Raw genomic sequence first — 19,344 nt, forward strand, 5'->3', positions numbered from 1 at the left:
ACGAGTCAAGGGCTGGAGAAAATGCCTTACAGCGAGAGACCTAAAGGGCTTGGCCGATCCAAAAGACCACAGCGCACAAGGAGCAAATACCGGGTCCACAGGGGCTCGCTAATCCAGCGGCAGGAAGCGTGACAAGAACCAGGGGCGGGCCGGGAGCTCAAGCCAGACACGTGCAACATTAGGTACAAAACACCACTGAAGGCGAGTCCCCATTGAAGCGAACTACGAGCGCCTCCATCTCTTGCTGTCTGCAGACCCAGGCTGGCTGCCCAGCTGGAAGACTGGCTTTGGCCAGACCCTGGCGCTGGGGCTCCCGGCAGGGCTGGCGGGTCACAGCCTGCGCCGCGCAAGAGGTCAGACTCCCGGAGCTGAAGGTCCCCGCTGGCCCGCAGCGCTGGCGGAGCCGGAGCCGGCGCCGGCGCGCTAGGGCGGCTGGGCGAGGTGCTGTGGGGTCGCCGCAGGCCGCGCGGGGGAGGCGGGTCCGGGCTGCTGGGCACCGGGTCAGGCACGGGCCGCGCGCGCCACCCGCCAGGGCCGAAGCAGGAAGAGGGAGCGCGCGGCGGACACGCGCAGCAGTAGGAAGGAAGCTGTGAGTATTGTGGGGGGGGGGGGTGGGTCTCCCCAGAAAAACACCGCGGGGGGAGGGGCTACTTGGCCGCGCGCCAATCAGGGTCTGGTTTGTCGACACCCCCTCTCAGGCTTCCACCCTGGGAGAGTGTCTCTCACCGCTCCCTCTTCCCCTTCGCCACGGCGCGTTCCCCCTCCCCTCTGCGCGCTGACGTTGTCGCGTCTCGCTCTCTCGGCGGCTGGAAGCGTCGGGGGCAGCTGACGGTGGCTCGGGCGGCTGTTTGCTCGCTCAGCGGTGAAGGGACGGAGCAGCGCGAGCCGGGCCCGCGGGTGAGTCCGTGCCGCCGCCGCCGCCGCGTTCTAGATCCCGCCGCTCGGGAGCCGGGGACCTGCGCGCGCCCGTGGGGGGAGGGGCGTGGGGTTCCGCTCACCACCCCCACCCCGCGGGCTCCTCACAGCGGCTCCCGCCGGGGCCTCCCCGCCCCGGGGGCTGGAGCGGAGGCCGGGGCCGCCGTGCGCGGCCCTGGACAAAGCGCCACAGAGCCCCCGGGGCGGGGTGGGTGGTCGCTGCCTATGGAGAAGCAGGAGCGCGCCCGCCCCTCAGTCGCGGCAGGTCCCGGCGCGGGGCCCGCTCCGCTTTGCCGAGGGGGAGCGGGGCGGGCAGAGCCCCTGGCAACCACCCACCCGGGGGAATCGGGCTGCGTTGTTTGGCAACTGCGTAACCCCTCGGTCACGTGACGCCGGTGTCCCAGCGCGCGCCCCCCCCCCCCCCCCCCCCCGGACCAGTGCTAATTTATCCCCCTCACCCCCTTCCGAGCTCAGCCCACGGCCCGGACCAGCCGGGGAAACTTCACCCCGCTCAACATTTTATTTAAAAAACAAACAAACCTTACACCACCAAACTCGCAGTAGATTTATGATTCATCCACTCGCTGTGAAAACCCTCTGGGGAAGGGACCTGTGTCTCCTCCTGACAGGTGGGAAGCCCAGGGTGGGGTGTGATGTAACTAGGCTTAGAAGAATTTTTTTTTTTTTTAATGATTTGCAGGAATAATACCCAGGTCTATTTTTCTGCATTTTTTTAAATTAATTTAAATTTTCATGGTTGTGGGAAATTATAGGTGGTCAGACAGGTTCAGACAATTGTTTGATGACAGTAGACATTGAAATTCAAGAAGTTAAATTTTTATAACTCTGAAAACACAAATTGTCAACATCCTGTCACGTCAGAACATAAAACCTAAATGTCCTCAAATCAAGCTCTAATAAGTTCTCCAGCAGCATTTTTCTTATTTTGTCTCTGTAAATTTCAGTTATTGTTGATGGAAATATTTTTATGGGTTTATGTGTATGGTGAAAATGATGTTGACCAATATTTACTGATAAAAATCTATTACTTCCAAGCTTAGATATAAGTAATATCCAGACATTTGAGAAATAGCTGCTCATCTGACGAAAGCTTATGCTCAAATAAATTGGTTAGTCTCTAAGGTGCCACAAGTACTCCTTTTCTTTTTGCGAATACGGACTAACACGGCTGCTACTCTGAAATCTGTCAGCCAAATCTTGCATTCGTATTTCTTTTGATGACTTCACACAGGATTGTTTTGCTTTGTTTTAGGTATTTGTAGTGTTTTCCACAGTTTCTTCTGTGGTTGGGTATTTTGAACAGTTAGTGGAGGCAGAATTGACTTGCAAATATTAAAATATATCTAAGTTTCAAAACTTTAGACCAGAGGTCCCCAAACTGTGGAGGCACAGAGGAATGTTCCGGGGGGCATGGGCAGGGCTGCTCCTCAAAGCAAAGGAACTGCATAAGTGTGCAGTATTAATTTTTAATATCTTTTTTAAATAATGCTGTGCAGTATTTTGTATATCCTCTTTTCAAAATGTCATCTCTGCAGCTTGTAACTTTCATTATTGTAATAAAAAATTGAGCCAGGAAATGATATCAAAATGATGAAGGTACGTTAGGAGGTCTAAAAAGGGGGCACCCAAAAACTTTTAGTGAAAATGCTTTTTTTGGTAACTAACAGTTTGAGCCCTGGGATTTCCTTGCATCATTTTTAGCATGTTTAAATGGAAGATGAAAATAGATCTGTGGCCCAGTTTTTGGTACAATGAACAGATGACACAGCTTCTCTACTGAAACTAATAGACTATTAGGAATATCTGGTAAATATAATTTCTATCTAAGAGCAACAGATAGTAACCTATATTGACATGATCTAAAAAATTGAAAGTGTTCCAGTTCACAATAAAAAGGATAAAATGTTTACTCTTTGACTGAATCTCATGGTAATCTTCCTATTTTGCAGACTGTAAATGTTGTAGTTTTAGTTGTTTGCTAAAACAAATTTCAGAATATTTAGTAATCGTTAGGAGGAATAAGGTACAGAATATATTTTTGTGTTTCTCATATTTGATATCTTAAAAGAAATATTGCAGTCAAATACAGATTTGAAAACAAAAGCACAGAGGCAGCAATCAAGTGTTGACAGTTAGTTTAAAACTGGTCTTTGGAACTGCTCTTTAAAATGGATTATCAGAATGAAGCTTTTGTCAGATAGTATTGAATTAACAGTAAAATCTGAATCTTGATTTGGTCAAAATGAGAGTAAATCTGACTTTTATTTACTGATAAATTTGCAGCAATTTACTCTACAATCCATTGGACAGAACTAAATTGCTAACAATTACAGTAGTCTTTATAAGAAATTAAAAATAATACTTTGACTCTATTGATATGGTGCAGAATCTGTGCTAAAAGAAGGAAGGAAATTGTGCCCTCTTTTTACTAATGTGTAAATCAATTGATGAAATATGGTTTAACTTGCATCTTCAAAGTACGTAGCATCAATTTAGGTGTAATTGAACTGTCAGTTACCAAGATGGAACTGCAGAATTTTCAAAGCGTACAGGAACAATTGACTTCTAGAATTGGTGGTAGAAAGCCAACTTAACAGAATCATACTCTTTCTCTGCTGTGCATCTTAGTCAAAGTTATAAAGGTGCTGCTGTATCCAGCACCTGTCTCTACACAGCGGTGTTAATTTGGGGCCCAAACCTGCTTCCACAGACATCAGTGGCAAAATTCCTGTTGCAGTTAATGGATATTACATTGTTTGGTTATGACTGGTGAATCAAAGTTTAGATACTTTAGAAGTAAGTCATAGTAGGACTATTAAATTTGGCAGTTTATCCTTTATTAGAAATAATCTTCAACTATGTTAAGGGCTGTTCTAAAAAGGATTGTGATCAATTGTTCTTCATGTCCACTGAAGGTAGGACAAGAAGTAATGGGCTTAATCTGCAACAAGGCAAAATTAGATTAGATATTAGGAAAAACTTTCTACCTATAAGGGCAGTTAAGATCTGGAATAGGATTCCAAGGGAGGTTGTGGAATCCCCATTATTGGAGGTTTTCACAAACAGATTGGACAGATGCCTGTCAGGGTGGTCCAGGTTTACTTTGGTCCTGCCTGAGTACAGGGGCTAGACTTGATGACTTCTTGAGGACCCTTCCAGCTCTATGTTCCTGTGATTCTATGAAATTGAAACTTCTGTAACATATCTTTCCTAACATGGAAGGCATAAAAGGACTCTATCAACTTGAAATCTAATCACATCACTATATATATTTTTTAAATCTTTCCTGCTGCTTTGCGAAAGAGTTTACGGAAACATGGGAAAGTGACTGGTTGTATGGGGGAGATAGTGCGCTGTCAAATGCAAAGAAGACAAACTAATTTCAGTTATAGTAATATCGTGTTAATTGTAACAATGGCAGGTAACAAACTTTCAGACGGAAGTATAATTTTCATTTTTTAAGTTGGAGTATCTTAAAAAAAAAATCTGCAATTTTTATAACTCCTTCATGAGTATTAAGCAGAGGCACTAGTCAGACAGAGCTTTGTTTGACTTCTTTTGAGTCAGGGAGCCTAATGAAAAATTCTAAAATTGGATTTTGGTAGAGCCAGCTGTATTTACAGAAGAAAAGTTTTTATATATCTTAAATTACATTTATTGACAAGTTACTGAATGAGAATTTCACATCTTTTTAAGCATATAGGGTAAATCTTAATTTAATGAATTAATGCCTTAATTGCATTCATTATTTCAGAGTACTCTGTGCAGTGGTACAGTACTTGCAGGGTTGGCAGTACTGTTTAATACAAGGCTTTAAAAATCCACTAGCCTTTGGCAAGCAGGAAGCTTTCCTGCTATCTGCTTTTGCAGAATCTAAGCTTCTATCTGGAAATAAGTTTTTAGCCCTTGTGACTGTGAAGATCACCTTCCAAATACGAACAAAGTAGAAACTGAAAGCTCTGTCTTCCTAAATCTGCAGATTTTTAGTTCCTCTATTGCTGTTCGGCTCTCCAAAGCAGCATCCAAGCAAAAACTGACCAGAACCTTCGCAGTCTTCCCTGCTGTTATGAGAAAAGGAGTACTTGTGGCACCTTAGAGACTAACAAATTTATTTGAGCATAAGCTTTCGTGAGCTACAGCTTACTTCATCGGATGCATTCAGTGGAAAATATAGTGGGAAGATGTATATACACAGAGAACATGAAACAATGGGTGTTACCATACACACTGTAAGGAGAGCGATCAGGTAAGGTGAGCTATTACCAGCAGGAGAGCGGGGGGTGGGGGGAACCTTTTGTAGTTATAATCAAGGTGGGCCATTTCCAGCAGTTGAAAAGCATGTCTGAGGAACAGTTCCAGGGGGGAATAAACATGGGGAAATAGATTTACTTTGTGTAATGACCCATCCACTCCCAGCTTTTATTCAAGCCTTTGTTAATTGCCACTTTTAGGTCCCTAATCGAGTAACCAACGAGATTGAAGTGTTCTCCGACTGGTTTTTGAATGTTATAATTCTTGACATCTGATTTGTGTCCATTTATTCTTTTACATAGAGACTGTCCAGTTTGGCCAGTGTACATGGCAGAGGGGCATTGCTGGCACATGATGGCATATATCACATTGGTAGATATGCAGGTGAACGAGCCTCTGATAGCATGGCTGATGTGATTAGGCCCTATGATGGTGTCCCCTGAGTAGATATTTGGACACAGTTGGCAATGGGCTTTGTTGCAAGGATAGGTTCCTGGGTTAGTGTTTTTGTTGTGTAGCTGCTGGTGAGTATTTGCTTCAGGTTGGGGGGCTGTCTGTAAGCAAGGACTGGCCTGTCTCCCAAGATCTGTGAGAGTGATGGGTCATCCTTCAGGATAGGTTGTAGATCCCTGATGATGCGTTGGAGAGGTTTTAGTTGGGGGCTGAAGGTGATGGCTAGTGGCATTCTGTTATTTTCTTTGTTGGGCTTGTCCTGTAGTAGGTAACTTCTGGGTACTCTTCTGGCTCCGTCAATCTGGTTCTTCACTTCAGTAGGTGGGTACAGTAGTTGTAAGAATGCTTGATAGAGATCTTGTAGGTTTTGTCTCTGTCTGAGGGGTTGGAGCAGATGTGGTTGTATCGTAGTGCTTGGCTGTAGACAGTGGAACGTGTGGTGTGGTGTGGATGAAAGCTGGAGGCATGTAGGTAGGCATAGCGGTCAGTAGGTTTCTGGTATAGGGTGGTGTTTATGTGACTACGGTGCTAATAAGCGATGGTGTCCAGGAAGTGGAGCTCTTGTGTGGACTGGTCCAGCCTGAGGTTGATGGTAAGATGGAAATTGCTGAAATCATGGTGGAATTCCTCAAGGGCTTCTTTTCCATGGTTCCAGATGATGAAGATGTCATCAGTGTAGCGCAAGTAGAGTAGGGGCATTAGGGGACGAGAGCTGAGGAAGCGTTGTTCTAAGTCAGCCATAAAAATGTTGGCATACTGTGGGGCCATGCGGGTACCCATAGCAGTGCCGCTGATTTGAAGGTATACATTGTCCCCAGATGTTATGGGTGAGGACAAAGTCACAAAGTTCAGCCACCAGGTTTGCCGTGACATTATCGGGGATACTGTTCCTGATGGCTTGTAGTCCATCTTTGTGTGGAATGTTGGTGTAGAGGGCTTCTCCCTCCATAGTGGCCAGGATGGTGTTTTCAGGAAGATCACCGATGGATTGTAGTTTCCTCAGGAAGTCAGTGGTGTCTCGAAGATACCTAGGAGTGCTGGTAGCGTAGGGCCTGAGGAGGGAGTCTACATAGCCAGACAATCCTGCTGTCAGGGTGCCAATGCCTGGTATGATGGGGCGTCCAGGATTTCCAGGTTTATGGATCTTGGGTAGCAGATAGAATACCTCTGGTCGGGTTTCCAGGGGTGTGTCTGTGCGGATTCGTTCTTGTGCTTTTTCAGGGAGTTTCTTGAGCAAATGCTGTAGTTTCTTTTGATAACCCTCAGTGGGATCAGAGGGTAATGGCTTGTAGAATATGGTGTTGGAGAACACTTCAGTCTCGTTGGTTACTCGATTACAGACCTAAAAGTGGCAATTCTTCAACAAAAAAACTTCAAAAACAGACTCCAACGAGAGACTGCTGAATTGGAATTAATTTGCAAACTGGATACAATTAACTTTAGGCTTGAATAAAGACTGGGAGTGGATGAGTCATTACACAAAGTAAAACTATTTCCCCATGTTTACTCCCCTCCCCCCGCACTGTTCCTCAGACGTGCTTGTCAACTGCTAGAAATGGCCCACTAGAAATGGCTCACCTTGATTATCACTACAAAAGGTTCCCACTCCTCCTCCCCCCCCCGCTCTCCTGCAGGTAATAGCTTACCTTACCTGATCGTTCTCGTTACAGTGTGTATGGTAATACCCATTGTGTCATGTTCTCTGTGTATATAAATCTCCCCACTGTATTTTCCACTGAATGCATCCGATGAAGTGAGCTGTAGCTCACAAAAGCTTATGCTAAAATAAATTTGTTCATCTCTAAGGTGGCACAAGTACTCCTTTTCTTTTTGCGATTACCGACTAACACAGCTGCTACTCCTACTGCTGTTATAGAGTACTTTGTGGGTAGCAGTTAAACTGACAAGAATAATCAATTTCCTTCTGTTTCAAATTGGGAAAAGCTCTAGGCAGTAGAGGAGGGTGCCAAAATCAGATGCAGGGGGATGATGGTTTTGTTGGGAGAACCCCACCATCACTCTTGCAACAACCAGAGGGGCTTCGAAGGATGCAGGTGACACCTGCTAGCCAGACACTTCAAAAGATGGAACCCCTGAGTAGATTCCATGGACATCAGCTTGGTAGGAATCCCAGCACCTTTCACTTTCACAGCAGCTGGTGTGGGATGTGGCTCTCTCCTGGATGTTGCTCCTGGCCATTAGAGCTGCTCTTCTAGTTTAATAATTCGGCTGTTAGCTGTTGAATAAATGTTTCAGCCCCTGTGTGTGAGATGAGAGGTGAATGAAATGAGGTTTTGTGTGTGTAATGGGAGAGCTGGGGGTGGTACAGTTGGGGAAGAGAACATTAGGTGCATAGAGTGAGCTATTACATTAAAACATACTTAAATTCGTAGCGGGGCAGTTTGGGGAAGGGTGCATGTTTCAGCACAGGAATCTTTCATCTTGGCTAGGTAAAGTTTTCAAGTCCTGCTTAATGTAGAAATAACAATTTAATGAAATGTAGAGGTTACCTGAAGTTGGTTTCTGAACTAATTCACTTTAAAGGTACATAGTCGTTAAAAAGCTGCTTTACCGAAACTTATGCTCAAATAAATTGGTTAGTCTCTAAGGTGCCACAAGTACTCCTTTTCTTTTTACCTTAACATTATAGTTATATCCCTGACTGGATATTTAGGTGTAATTACCCTCCCATATAGTAGCACCTTGCTTGCTTTTTAAAAGGACTCATTCAGAATTGAAAGACCTGACTTATTTTCCTTCTCCCCACTCCACAGTTAACTAATTTGGGTTATGATGTGTATTACCTCTGACAGTGGATTCGGAAAAGGGTTAGACAAAAAGTTTCTTTAAATGAGAAGCAGCAGCAGTAATTCAATGCCAGCTTCTGAAAGGTGATAGATCAAACACCACACCCAGGGTATTGAGCTTTGTTACAACTGCTTCTTTGGTCATACTAAACCCAATATCTTGTGTGGTGGACTGCTTAAGGAGGAGCTGGAGTTTTAACACTGCTGCAGCTCTTCTTTTTGGAAGCTAATGGGTGGTGGAGGAGGGGGATGACAAGAAAGACACTGAAAACAACCTTTGTCTTTAAAAGAGTGTAAGGACAAATGTCAAGGCCTGTTGATCTTGGCAGTATTCCTTAGGAATAATTTCTAAAATGTCCTATACTCAGCTGTAGCCAGAGAATAACTTTAGTATGGCGATTTATTACTCAAACATGTTAACTAGAAAGTCATCTAACATTTACAGTCTGCTGTTATCAATGATGTATGGTCTACAGATATGCTAAGTATTCAGCTCTCTGAGACCTATCACTTTTTAACTTTACTCTGTTGCATACATATGAGTCTGATCTGTGCACTAAAATAGCTCTTTTCTTGAGTGAATGGAAACATTGCATATGACACTTCCTCACGTTTGCTTTAAAATGAATCTCAAATGTAACACATGATGCAGCAGTTGAAAGGTGTAGCGCAAATTGGTTAAGTAAATGTGATTTAATAGTGCTTTAAAAGCTGCAGCAGAGGAGGAATTTATAACTCATAGGTGTAGGTTTAGTCAGGGGTATTTTTAGTAAAAGTCATGGAGAGCTCACAGGCATTAAACAAAAATTCACAGCCCGTGACCTGTCCATAACTTTTATACTAAAAATACCTGTGATTAAATCTTGTCGGGGGGGGAACACCCATGGCTGGCTTCGGACTGCTTACCAGGGCTGCGGACTGCCAACCAGGGACCACTACCCAGGACCGCAGATGCTCCAGCTGGCCGCCATGGGACCACTACTGGGGTCGCTGGAGCAGCAGCTGGTGTGGCTGTCCTGGAGGCCACCTGAGCAGCTGGCCCCAGAGGTCAACCACACTGGCCCTCACAGAGGTCGCAGAAAGTCACAGAATCTGTAACTTCAGTAAGCTCCGTGACAGACACAGACTACTCATAGGACTAGTAATGCTTTACAGAACTAGTAAGGGTTACCAACCATTTCCATATTTCATCTCCCTTCTTTATAGTAGAACCTTGCTTGATCCCAGTTAGGGTCTGGGGACAGTGTGATCTTGACACCTTGGTATCATTTTGTGACCTCATGGGGGCTGCGAATCCCTGCTTTAGAGCTATTTGCCTATAGCTTACTGCTTCAGTTCCAGCTTCTGTCATTAGTAAGACAGTTATTACCATCTGATGGCTATTTGGCTTGTGTGATGTGAATTAGTCTCAGTCTCGTTTCTGCTGAACAAATCTCACACCGCAAAGTGTATCATGACTGGCGTTAACTGGTACTCTTGGCACTTTGAAAGAGGCATTTGACCAAATAGTTATGGAAACTGAACTACCTTCTCATCCTCTCTCATAAAACGCACACATGCAATTTATTATGAATGAATCCCAAAACGTTTTATGAATGTTAAAGCCCCTCTGTCTTCCCAGACTCCCTGAATTTAAGAAGGGACTTGTGATTGAGCATACAACTTCCTAGAATTACACAACGTATCAAAAGGCTTGGGAAGTAGAGAGAGAAGTGTTGGGTATGAACATAGTTGCTCTTGTTTCTCCACTGCTTGTCAGTACAGTAGTAAGCAACAGTCTTAAGCATGACTGTTCACCTGCAGATACCTAGTTCTTATATACCAATGTAATTGCCTTTATAAATACCTTAGAAAGAGAGGTAGGTTTGTTGAATTTTGATATCACAACAGTAGATGACAAAATGCAGGCAGAAATTGGGGATTTTAAAACAAGAAGACCACCTGTTTGAAAACTCTATTTCTAGATGTTGAAAATATCCTGCATAAAATGGTAAAAGAGGGTGGTATTCTTCTGTTTGCTGTGATGAGAACATAACACTGTATTTTGTTTGATATTAGACTGCTAAATGAAAGGGAACTCTGTTCAGTGTTGCTCTAATAATGTTGTTTTCTTTTCCTCAACTTGCAGAGAAGTTGAAACGCTAGTAGTGTTCCCTTGTGCAGCACAAAAGAATGAGCCAACAGTGGGAAAGAGTACACTATATCCTGACTGGATACATTTGAAGAGGACGGTTTTAATCTTGTGGCATGCTTCAGCAGGAACCATACTAAAAAAGAAGTAAGCTCAACATCATTGTTTTATTATGTTAATTGAATTGTATTTATCAATTATTTAAAGAGATACTGAGTTGAGGTTTAAAATCTGGCCTTTACTATTTAAAAAAAAAATCCACTGGGACAAATTCAGTTTCTCTCTTTGAAGGAACCCACAATGCCTTATGGCTTTTTATCTAGATCTCCTGCATCACGTGTTCCAAATTTTGAGTGCCAAATGAGGACACTTCCAGACATACAATTTCACACATTCTTAGGATGTATGTATGATTTAATGATGATACATTCCTATAAAAATAGGGGATAACAGGGACAGATGTCTGGCAGAAGTGTGGGTTGCGTCCACCTTAAGTGGTTTTTTGCATTTCAACATGCATTGTTTAACTGTGTGGTTCAAATGCCCAGTGTTCTTTGAGCATTCTTTTCACACCTGAATTGCTGGCTAAATGTTTCAGATAGTTCATTTCCAACACGGCTTTTAAAAATAAAGCTATGTATATTTTAGGCTGCTTTCTGCAACAATAGTAAGAAACATAATTCCTCCTGTTTATCAGCCATTTTAAAAAGTGAAAGTAGAGCTTAAGCAATTCAGGATAAAGGCAGTCCTACAGATTGACCCCAAAGAGTTGTTGATCAAACTTCAAAATAAAAAAAAATCACCATTGCAGAGCAAACATGGGAAATTTCATCCCAGAGTAAGCTATTCTTTACTTATATGAGCACCTGAAAATAAACTTGGAATGAAAGTGCTTCTGAACCATAACTTGACCATTGCTACTGTGGTCTCTAAATATTTTTTCCTCCTTTTGAAGTGCAATGTACTAATTTTAAAAACAAATGTGTTTTGTTTGTCCTACTGGATCTGATTAATCAAGTAAACCCGTAGACTATGATTATTAAAGAAAAAACATTAATGATCTTCTAAAAAGTACATGTTTAGATGGTGGTGGTTTTATTGAATTTAAATGTTTTGGGGCCTAATTGCCCTCTCGTTTGTGCATATGCAACTCCAGTTGACCTAAGCTGTTATAGGATGTACACAACTGAGAAACTGATTAGGCCTCTGGAGAAATGGATTAAACCTTCAGCCTTGTTAATTTAAAAAAACAGTTTTTCATCACTCTAAGTTATGGAATAACAGTGCTTATATGAATTTTGAGATCAGATCGTCATGCCCTATCTACCTGAAATCATTCCTCCTCCAAATAATTGTCTTCCTCTCTTAGCTCAAGCCAAGTGAATAAGACAAAAGTCTTAGATAAGCCAGTTCCACACTCGGAAGTCAAAATGCAGAATTTGATAAGTTTGGCGGTCTCTTCTAGAGACTATGCATATCTGTGTAAACTAGGAATGCCTCTGTTTCTCTCCTGAGAGCCAGCATTCCAAGACTGAAGGCAAATCTAGCTTCCCCCCCACTCCACCCCACATGCTTTCATGTGGCAAAGTGGAAGTAACGTAGATTTACTGTTAGTTATAAATTTAATTCATTTGAACCATTGATCAGAGTTTCTAAGTGCTAATGCTCTTTGCATTGCTATTACTAAATAGTGGGAACTTTGAATCTCCTGTCATTAGAGGTCACCAGTAAGTGAAATTTGTGGCACCCAGAATTTGTGATTTGCCAATACCAGCTGCATTTGTGCTTAGTGTTTGGATGTCTCACCTTTCTCTGAGGTGTTAATCAGGTGTGACATGAAACTTGTATAGAAAATTATTTGTACACAAAGTGTGTTTAACCACCTCCACTCCTCTAAAGAGATGACAATTTTAAAAAGAGCGTTCAGAAGGGAGTCTCTTGTAAAACTAGTAGGGAAATAAGAATCTTTACCTAACTCTCTGGATAGTAATGCACCATTATGGAAGCTGCTGTTCCTGCTCTCCTCTTCAACGGTTGGCATATGGTAATCAGTACAAAGGTTTTTCTTTCAATTACTTCCCTGGGATATACTACCTCCATTACATCCTGTGGGTATTCTGAGAAATCAGTAGCTTGTGTCCTTCTATAATAAACTCTCAAGCACAAACACTAACTTAAATCTAAACAAATTCTATTCCAAAACATAACTTCAAAAGTCTGAGAAAGCTACAAAGCAAGTCAATTGGAGGAAAATCTGAAACACAACTGGTACAGTATCTTCTCAGATCCTTCTAGGGTGAATCACTCAATTTTGCATATATTACTGTGCAGAAAGACAATTGCCAGATGTAATTCTGTTTCTGCATTCTGGCATGTTAATTCAGACACTATTACAAAGATTCCATTAATCTTTCCTCTTCGTTATTGATCTTGTCTAAGGGAGGGGGAAATTCTCAGATAAGAAACTGAAATATAGGTGGGCACAGTTATCCATATGATCTGCTAAGTGCTCAAGCTGTAGCACTTTTAGCAAACATAAATTGATGACCAGGAAGTGTTTTGAATAGATTGGTGTCTGTCATTCAGAAGAAAATTAAGACGATAGCACCCAACTATGTTACCTAGCAGATAGGGAGGGAGTGCACTAAAATAAAAGGCCTGAGATGCTGCTACATTCCTAATCCTTTTTAAATCCCTGTCTATATCTATGGGTTCTGCAGGGGTTGCATCATCCTCTGGGGAAGAAAAGAGTTTCTTGGCTCCTGAAGGAGCCGAGTCCCAGGTAGTTTGATAAATTTCCTCAAGATAAACAATCTTGCTGTATTAGGAGGAAGATTATGTAGAATTAGGATTCTCCCAAAGAGAGCACTTGGGATTCCACAACAGAATGAACAGCAAAGATCCATTTCTTAGTGTTCTCACCAAATATTATTATATTGCTTCAGGTATCTCTTTTGGAGTCCTGGGAGCTATATGAAGGACCCTATCTAAATCTAGAAGGAGAGGTTTGATCTTCAGACTTGTATTGTCATATAGCCTGCTTTGCGTCCTTAGAGTTCCCCTTTTCCTTTGAATTCTGTAGGGGATAAATAATGGCTAACAGCCTAGGCAAAACAGTTCTTTCCCCTTCTAACCTCACACAGCTTTCAAACTGGGTTCCCCCCATGAAAATTCCTTAATATTAACTTTCTGAAATTTTCACATCTTTGGGGTGTTTGGTTCTGAAAAAGATACATTGCTCCAAGGGTCTGGTAGACAGCAGGCTGTATATGGTAAAGAGGACTAGTATCAACTCTGAGGCAGCTAATACCTTGTTTGGATGAGGGAAGATATTTTAAAGGACAGTTTTACTTTGAGAACACCTACCAAAGATGGTAGGCTGGAGAGGCAAAGGAGAAACTGACAGTTACCCACTTGGGAAGGGAGGGCGGTACCTCAGGCAAGAAGCAGCTGGAATGGTATCTGTTGCCAAGCCTAAATGTAGAGTTAATATGGTTGCCAACACATGTGCCACTGCTAGTTACAGCCATGTCTGGTAGGAGTTACGATGCAGGTTCTCTCTGAGCACTCTACAACACTGGCTCTCAACCAGAGGTACGCATACCCATGGGGGCATGCCAGGGGTGGACAAACTTTTTGGCCCGAGGGCTACATTGGGGTTGCAAAACTGTATGGGGGGCCAGGTAGGGAAGGCTGTCCCTCCCCAAACAGCCTGGCCTCCGCCCCTTCTCAGCACCCCTGACCTATCCAACCTTCCCTGCTCCTTGTCCCCTAACTGTCCCCCCCCCCCAGGACCTCACCCCCTATCTAACCCTCCCCCCCGCGCCCTGTCCCCTGACCGCCCACTCCTGGGATGCCCTGCCCCTAACTGCCCACTGGGACCCCACCCCCATCCTACCACCCCATCCCCTGACTGCGCCCCTTCCCCCCCACCATCCTCCAGAACCTCTGCCCCATCCAACCGCTCCCTGTCCCCTGACTGCCTCCCGGAACCCCCCGCTCCTTATCCAACCCCCCGGCCCCCTTACCATGCCGATCAGAGCAGCATGTCTGGCAGCTGCGCCACCCAGCCAGAGCTAGTCATGCTGTCGCTCTGCCTGGCAGGAGCGCGCAGCCCCGCCACCCAGAATGCTGCCTGCTGCAGGGGAGGGGGAACAGCAGGGGAGGGGCCTCCCCGGCCGAGAGCTCAAGGGCCGGGCAGGATGGTCTCGCGGGCCGTAGTTTGCCCGCCTCTAGCAGAGGTCTTCCAGAGGGTACATCAACTCATCTAGATATTTGCCTAGTTTTACACTAGGCAACATAAAAAGCACTAGCGAAGTCAGTACTATGTAAAATTTCATATAGACAATGACTTGTTTATACTGCTCTATATACTATATGTTGAAATTTAAGTACAATATTTATATTCCAATTGATTTATTTTATAATTGTGTGATAAAAATGAGAAAGTGAGCAATTTTTCAGTAATGGTGTGCTCTGACATGTATGTATTTTTATGTCTTTTGTAAGCAAATAGTTTTTAAGTGCGGTGTAATTTGGGATTATGCAAGACAAATTTAACTCCTGAAAGGGGTATAGAATCATAGAATATCAGGGTTGGAAGGGACCCCTGAAGGTCATCTAGTCCAACCCCCTGCTCGAAGCAGGACCAATTCCCAGTTAAATCATCCCAGCCAGGGCTTTGTCAAGCCTGACCTTAAAAACTTCCAAGGAAGGAGATTCCACCACCTCCCTAGGCAACGCATTCCAGTGTTTCACCACCCTCTTAGTGAAAAAGTTTTTCCTAATATCCAATCTAAACCTCCCCCACTGCAACTTGAAGTCTGAAAAGCTTGAACGCCACTGCTCTACAACACTCACCATTCATCACAAAGTTACTTCTTTTGCCTGGGTGCCTAGCTGACTCTTGAAGGCTATTAGATGAGTGGAAGGAAGGAAAGTCCCTTATGAGAGCATCCCATAGAGTGTGGTGAGGGGTGGGAGAAAGCTGCTGAATAGGCATTTCCATCTTCTAGACTCCTGAGCAGATGCTCACTAGCCTTATTAAGAGAAGCCCTATCTGTTTGCTTCATGTAGGTGCCTACAGGCAGAGCACTTCTTGAGGATTTTCTGTCATGAAAGCAAGATTTACAGTCTCACAGCTGCTGTTCATTTCTTGAGGAGGCATACAAACAGCTGACTGACTGGATGCACTTAAGCAGCTATTGCACCAGAGTATGCATGAAAGAAAATTCCTTATTGATTAGCTAACACCCTGCCTGGGAGCACAGAAGGAACTGCATACCAATTAGTCTGAATTGGCATACTAAAACTGAAATAGACAACAAGGTTGGGATGCTGAACTTGGTATTTGGAAGCCATTGTTTTTGTTAATGTCACTGAAGTACGGAACAGAATGCTGTAATCTTTCCTAAAGGTATGCACCTATACAACTTAAATATTTTAAAGTGCTCAGTTTGTTTCATATCTGATTGTCCAAAAGTTTAACTTCATGGAAAGCTTTCATTTATTCTGTGATTGGTATGGTCTTAGGTGAGTTAAGGTACTGATTTGGCTTAATACTTATAACCTGACTTAAATCTATTTCTGATTCTTTGTAGGATGGCTGGCTGTGGTGAAATTGATCACTCGATCAACATGCTTCCCACTAATAGGAAGACAAATGAGTCCTGTTCCAATGCAACACCTTCCCTGACAGTCCCTGAATGTGCTATCTGTCTGCAAACGTGTGTCCACCCAGTGAGTCTGCCTTGTAAACATGTTTTCTGCTATCTGTGTGTGAAGGGAGCTTCCTGGCTTGGAAAACGATGTGCACTGTGTCGGCAGGAGATTCCTGAGGACTTTCTTGACAAGCCAACCTTACTATCACCAGAGGAACTCAAAGTGGCGAGCAGGGGCAATGGGGAATATGCTTGGTACTATGAAGGTAGAAATGGTTGGTGGCAATATGATGAACGTACCAGTAGGGAGCTGGAAGATGCCTTTTCCAAAGGTAAAAAGAGTACTGAAATGTTAATTGCTGGGTTTTTGTATGTAGCAGATCTCGAAAACATGGTTCAGTATAGGAGAAATGAGCATGGACGTCGCAGGAAAATAAAACGGGACATAATAGATATACCAAAGAAGGGAGTGGCCGGGCTTAGGTTGGACTGTGATTCTAACACTGTCAATCTAGGAAGAGAGAGCTCTGCTGATGGTGCAGACAATACATCGGTTCTGGGGGCTGCTGCTGCGCAGCCTCTAGCATCCGTTTCTGCTAGACCCCTAACTTCACTAGATGGTCAGCTGACGAGTCCTGCAACGCCATCACCTGATGCAAGCACTTCTTTAGAGAACTCTTTTGCCCACTTACAAATAAACGGAGACAGCATGGCTGAAAGAAGTCATAGGGGAGAGGGAGAGGAAGACCAGGAGTCATCGTCTTCTGGTAGGGTGCCAGCCCCTGATACCTCCGTTGAGGAAACCGAATCGGATGATAGCAGCGATAGTGAGGATGTGTATGCTCAACTTCAGCAACACACGTCCCCTGCCCAGCAAAGACACTTGAATGCGAATGCAAACCAATCAGTAATAGAGAGACCAGTGGCAGGGGGTGGGATAGTAAGCACCAGTGTAAGATCTAGAAGACCTGATGGACAGTGCACGGTAACTGAAGTTTAAATTTAGAGCCATGTGTTTTAAAAACTCAGTCCAGTATCTGTAAATTTTCTGTCCATGCTGGCATTGCACTCAAACCTAGCAGTGTATTTGAAGTGGGATGGGGGGAAGGGGAGAAACAGATTTGGCCTGTTAACTTAAAAGTCTCAACATGTCTCAGCTGGAAGACTCTTTAAATGTAAGAAACTGGGGTAACTTGTTAATGGTTTGAAAGCTACTTAGCAATACCCAGTTTTCTTGAAAATGTCTTCTGTGTTTATTTTGTAGCATTTTACCCCATGGAGATACTCAGTCCCTTTTTGGCCAATGTATATCCACTGTACAATTCAGATTGTCTTCATTATCTGACTGTTGCATTAAGTGTCTTACTACTTTCTGCATGGATTGATATATGAAAAGAACACTAAAGCAATGTGGGAACAGACGAGATGTTGGGTATGAGCAGGATGCTTAATTTAATGTGAGAAAATATATGTGAGTTTGGAGTTAAGATGTGTTTTATTAGACAAAGCAATCGTTTTATCTTCATGCAGTGGAAATGTAAAAATGCTATTAACTTTTGTTGAAAATTCTTATCTGTACACACTTCATGGCGTTTTCATTGGCTTTGCTGTCTAGTCCTTGTAGTTTTGTTTTTGAGGTCTTTGTTGATCTGTCTTGTTTTTGTTACAAAATTTATAATTTAATAAAAACTACACTTTAACAATCCGTGGTGTCTTTGCACTTTGACTGAATTGTACCAAGGGGCACTTAGACAAAGGTATCATGAAGCAGGCATGCTATGCTGCCAAAAAGGGAGGCTTGGGTTGGCTTTGAGGGATCTTGAAATTCTCGCTTCCCAGACCAGGTTATCATATCGTGTGCTCACTGGTATGAGCACATCCTTCTGGCTGACTGAATGTTAACTGTGGTGTCAGAAGCCATGCGTTCTGATTTCACGTCTGCTCAGTTCATTTTGCTGTTGTGGTGGGGAAATAAAGTATTGCAGGAGAAAACTGCAGGTGATCTATACCTGTTATATCCAGTAGCGGAGTAAGTATGTTTATCTGTCAAACTGGACAGTCTCTACGTAAAAGAATAAATGGACACAAATCAGATATCAAGAATTATAACATTCATAAACCAGTCGGAGAACACTTCAATCTCTCTGGTCACGCGATTAAAGACATGAAAGTTGCAATATTACAACAAAAAAACTTCAAATCCAGACTCCAGCGAGAAACTGTTGAATTGGAATTCATTTGCAAATTGGATACAATTAACTTAGGCTTGAATAGAGACTGGGAGTGGCTAAGTTATTATGCAAGGTAACCTATTTCCCCTTGTTTTTTCCTACACCCCCCCCTCCCCCCCGACGTTCTTGTTAAACCCTGGATTTGTGCTGGAAATGGCCCACCTTGATTATCATACACATTGTAAGGAGAGTGATCATTTTAGATAAGCTATTACCAGCAGGAGAGTGGGGTTGGGGGAGGTATTTTTTTATGCTTTGTGTGGATAAAAAGATCTTCTACACTTTCCACAGTATGCATCCGATGAAGTGAGCTGTAGCTCACGAAAGTTTATGCTCAAATAAATTGGTTAGTCTCTAAGGTGCCACAAGTACTCCTTTTCTTTTTATGTTTATCTGGGTGTATTTCATCTTAGACAAGCAGCTAGTTTAAATGTTTGGCTCTGGTTATGGGAAAGTTAAGGTATGCAAATATTATGGAATACATTTCCACTTGTTTATATACCATTAGAAATCTAATTTCATGCTCTCAAAGGGTGGGACATGCTTCTTCTGAGGTTGTCGTAGGTCTGGTCTACACTACAGAGTTAGGTCGACGCAAGGCAGCTGACATCAACCTAACTATGGATGTATCTACACTTAAATTTAGCTTCCACTGACATAACTGCCCCTTACGTCAACTTAATAACTCCTCCTCCACAAGCAGGTTAGAGTCAAGGTCAATGTAGTTGTGTTGACACAGTGTCAGTGTAGAAACTGTGTTGCTTATGTTGACTGTTCCTGGCTTTCAGGAGCTGTCCCGCAGTGCCCCACACTGATAGTACAATCCATACAAGCACTCCTAGGGAGGACATGCACCGCTGACACAAGGAGCAAAG

General features: G+C 43.3%; 1 protein-coding gene across 3 annotated transcripts; it reads left to right on the forward strand.

Annotated features, from left to right (window-relative positions):
• The first annotated feature begins 514 nt into the window (after positions 1-514).
• RNF146 (ring finger protein 146) lies at positions 515-17,943 on the forward strand. 3 transcript variants are annotated; one of them, XM_077813025.1, is made up of 4 exons: positions 707-897; positions 10,576-10,725; positions 15,655-15,994; positions 16,179-17,943. In XM_077813025.1, exon 4 carries the CDS (start codon positions 16,180-16,182, stop codon positions 17,236-17,238), a length of 1,059 nt encoding a protein of 352 aa, XP_077669151.1. In that variant the 5' UTR covers positions 707-897; positions 10,576-10,725; positions 15,655-15,994; position 16,179; the 3' UTR covers positions 17,239-17,943. The 3 variants fall into 3 exon arrangements, with proteins under 3 accessions (XP_077669152.1, XP_077669151.1, XP_077669149.1); XM_077813026.1 differs by lacking the exons at positions 707-897; positions 15,655-15,994 and adding an exon at positions 515-589; XM_077813023.1 differs by lacking the exon at positions 15,655-15,994 and having other exon boundaries at positions 709-897.
• Positions 17,944-19,344: the final 1,401 nt, after the last annotated feature.

Source organism: Eretmochelys imbricata, chromosome 3 (genome assembly GCF_965152235.1).
Source record: "Eretmochelys imbricata isolate rEreImb1 chromosome 3, rEreImb1.hap1, whole genome shotgun sequence".
NCBI classification, from domain to species: domain Eukaryota; kingdom Metazoa; phylum Chordata; order Testudines; family Cheloniidae; genus Eretmochelys; species Eretmochelys imbricata.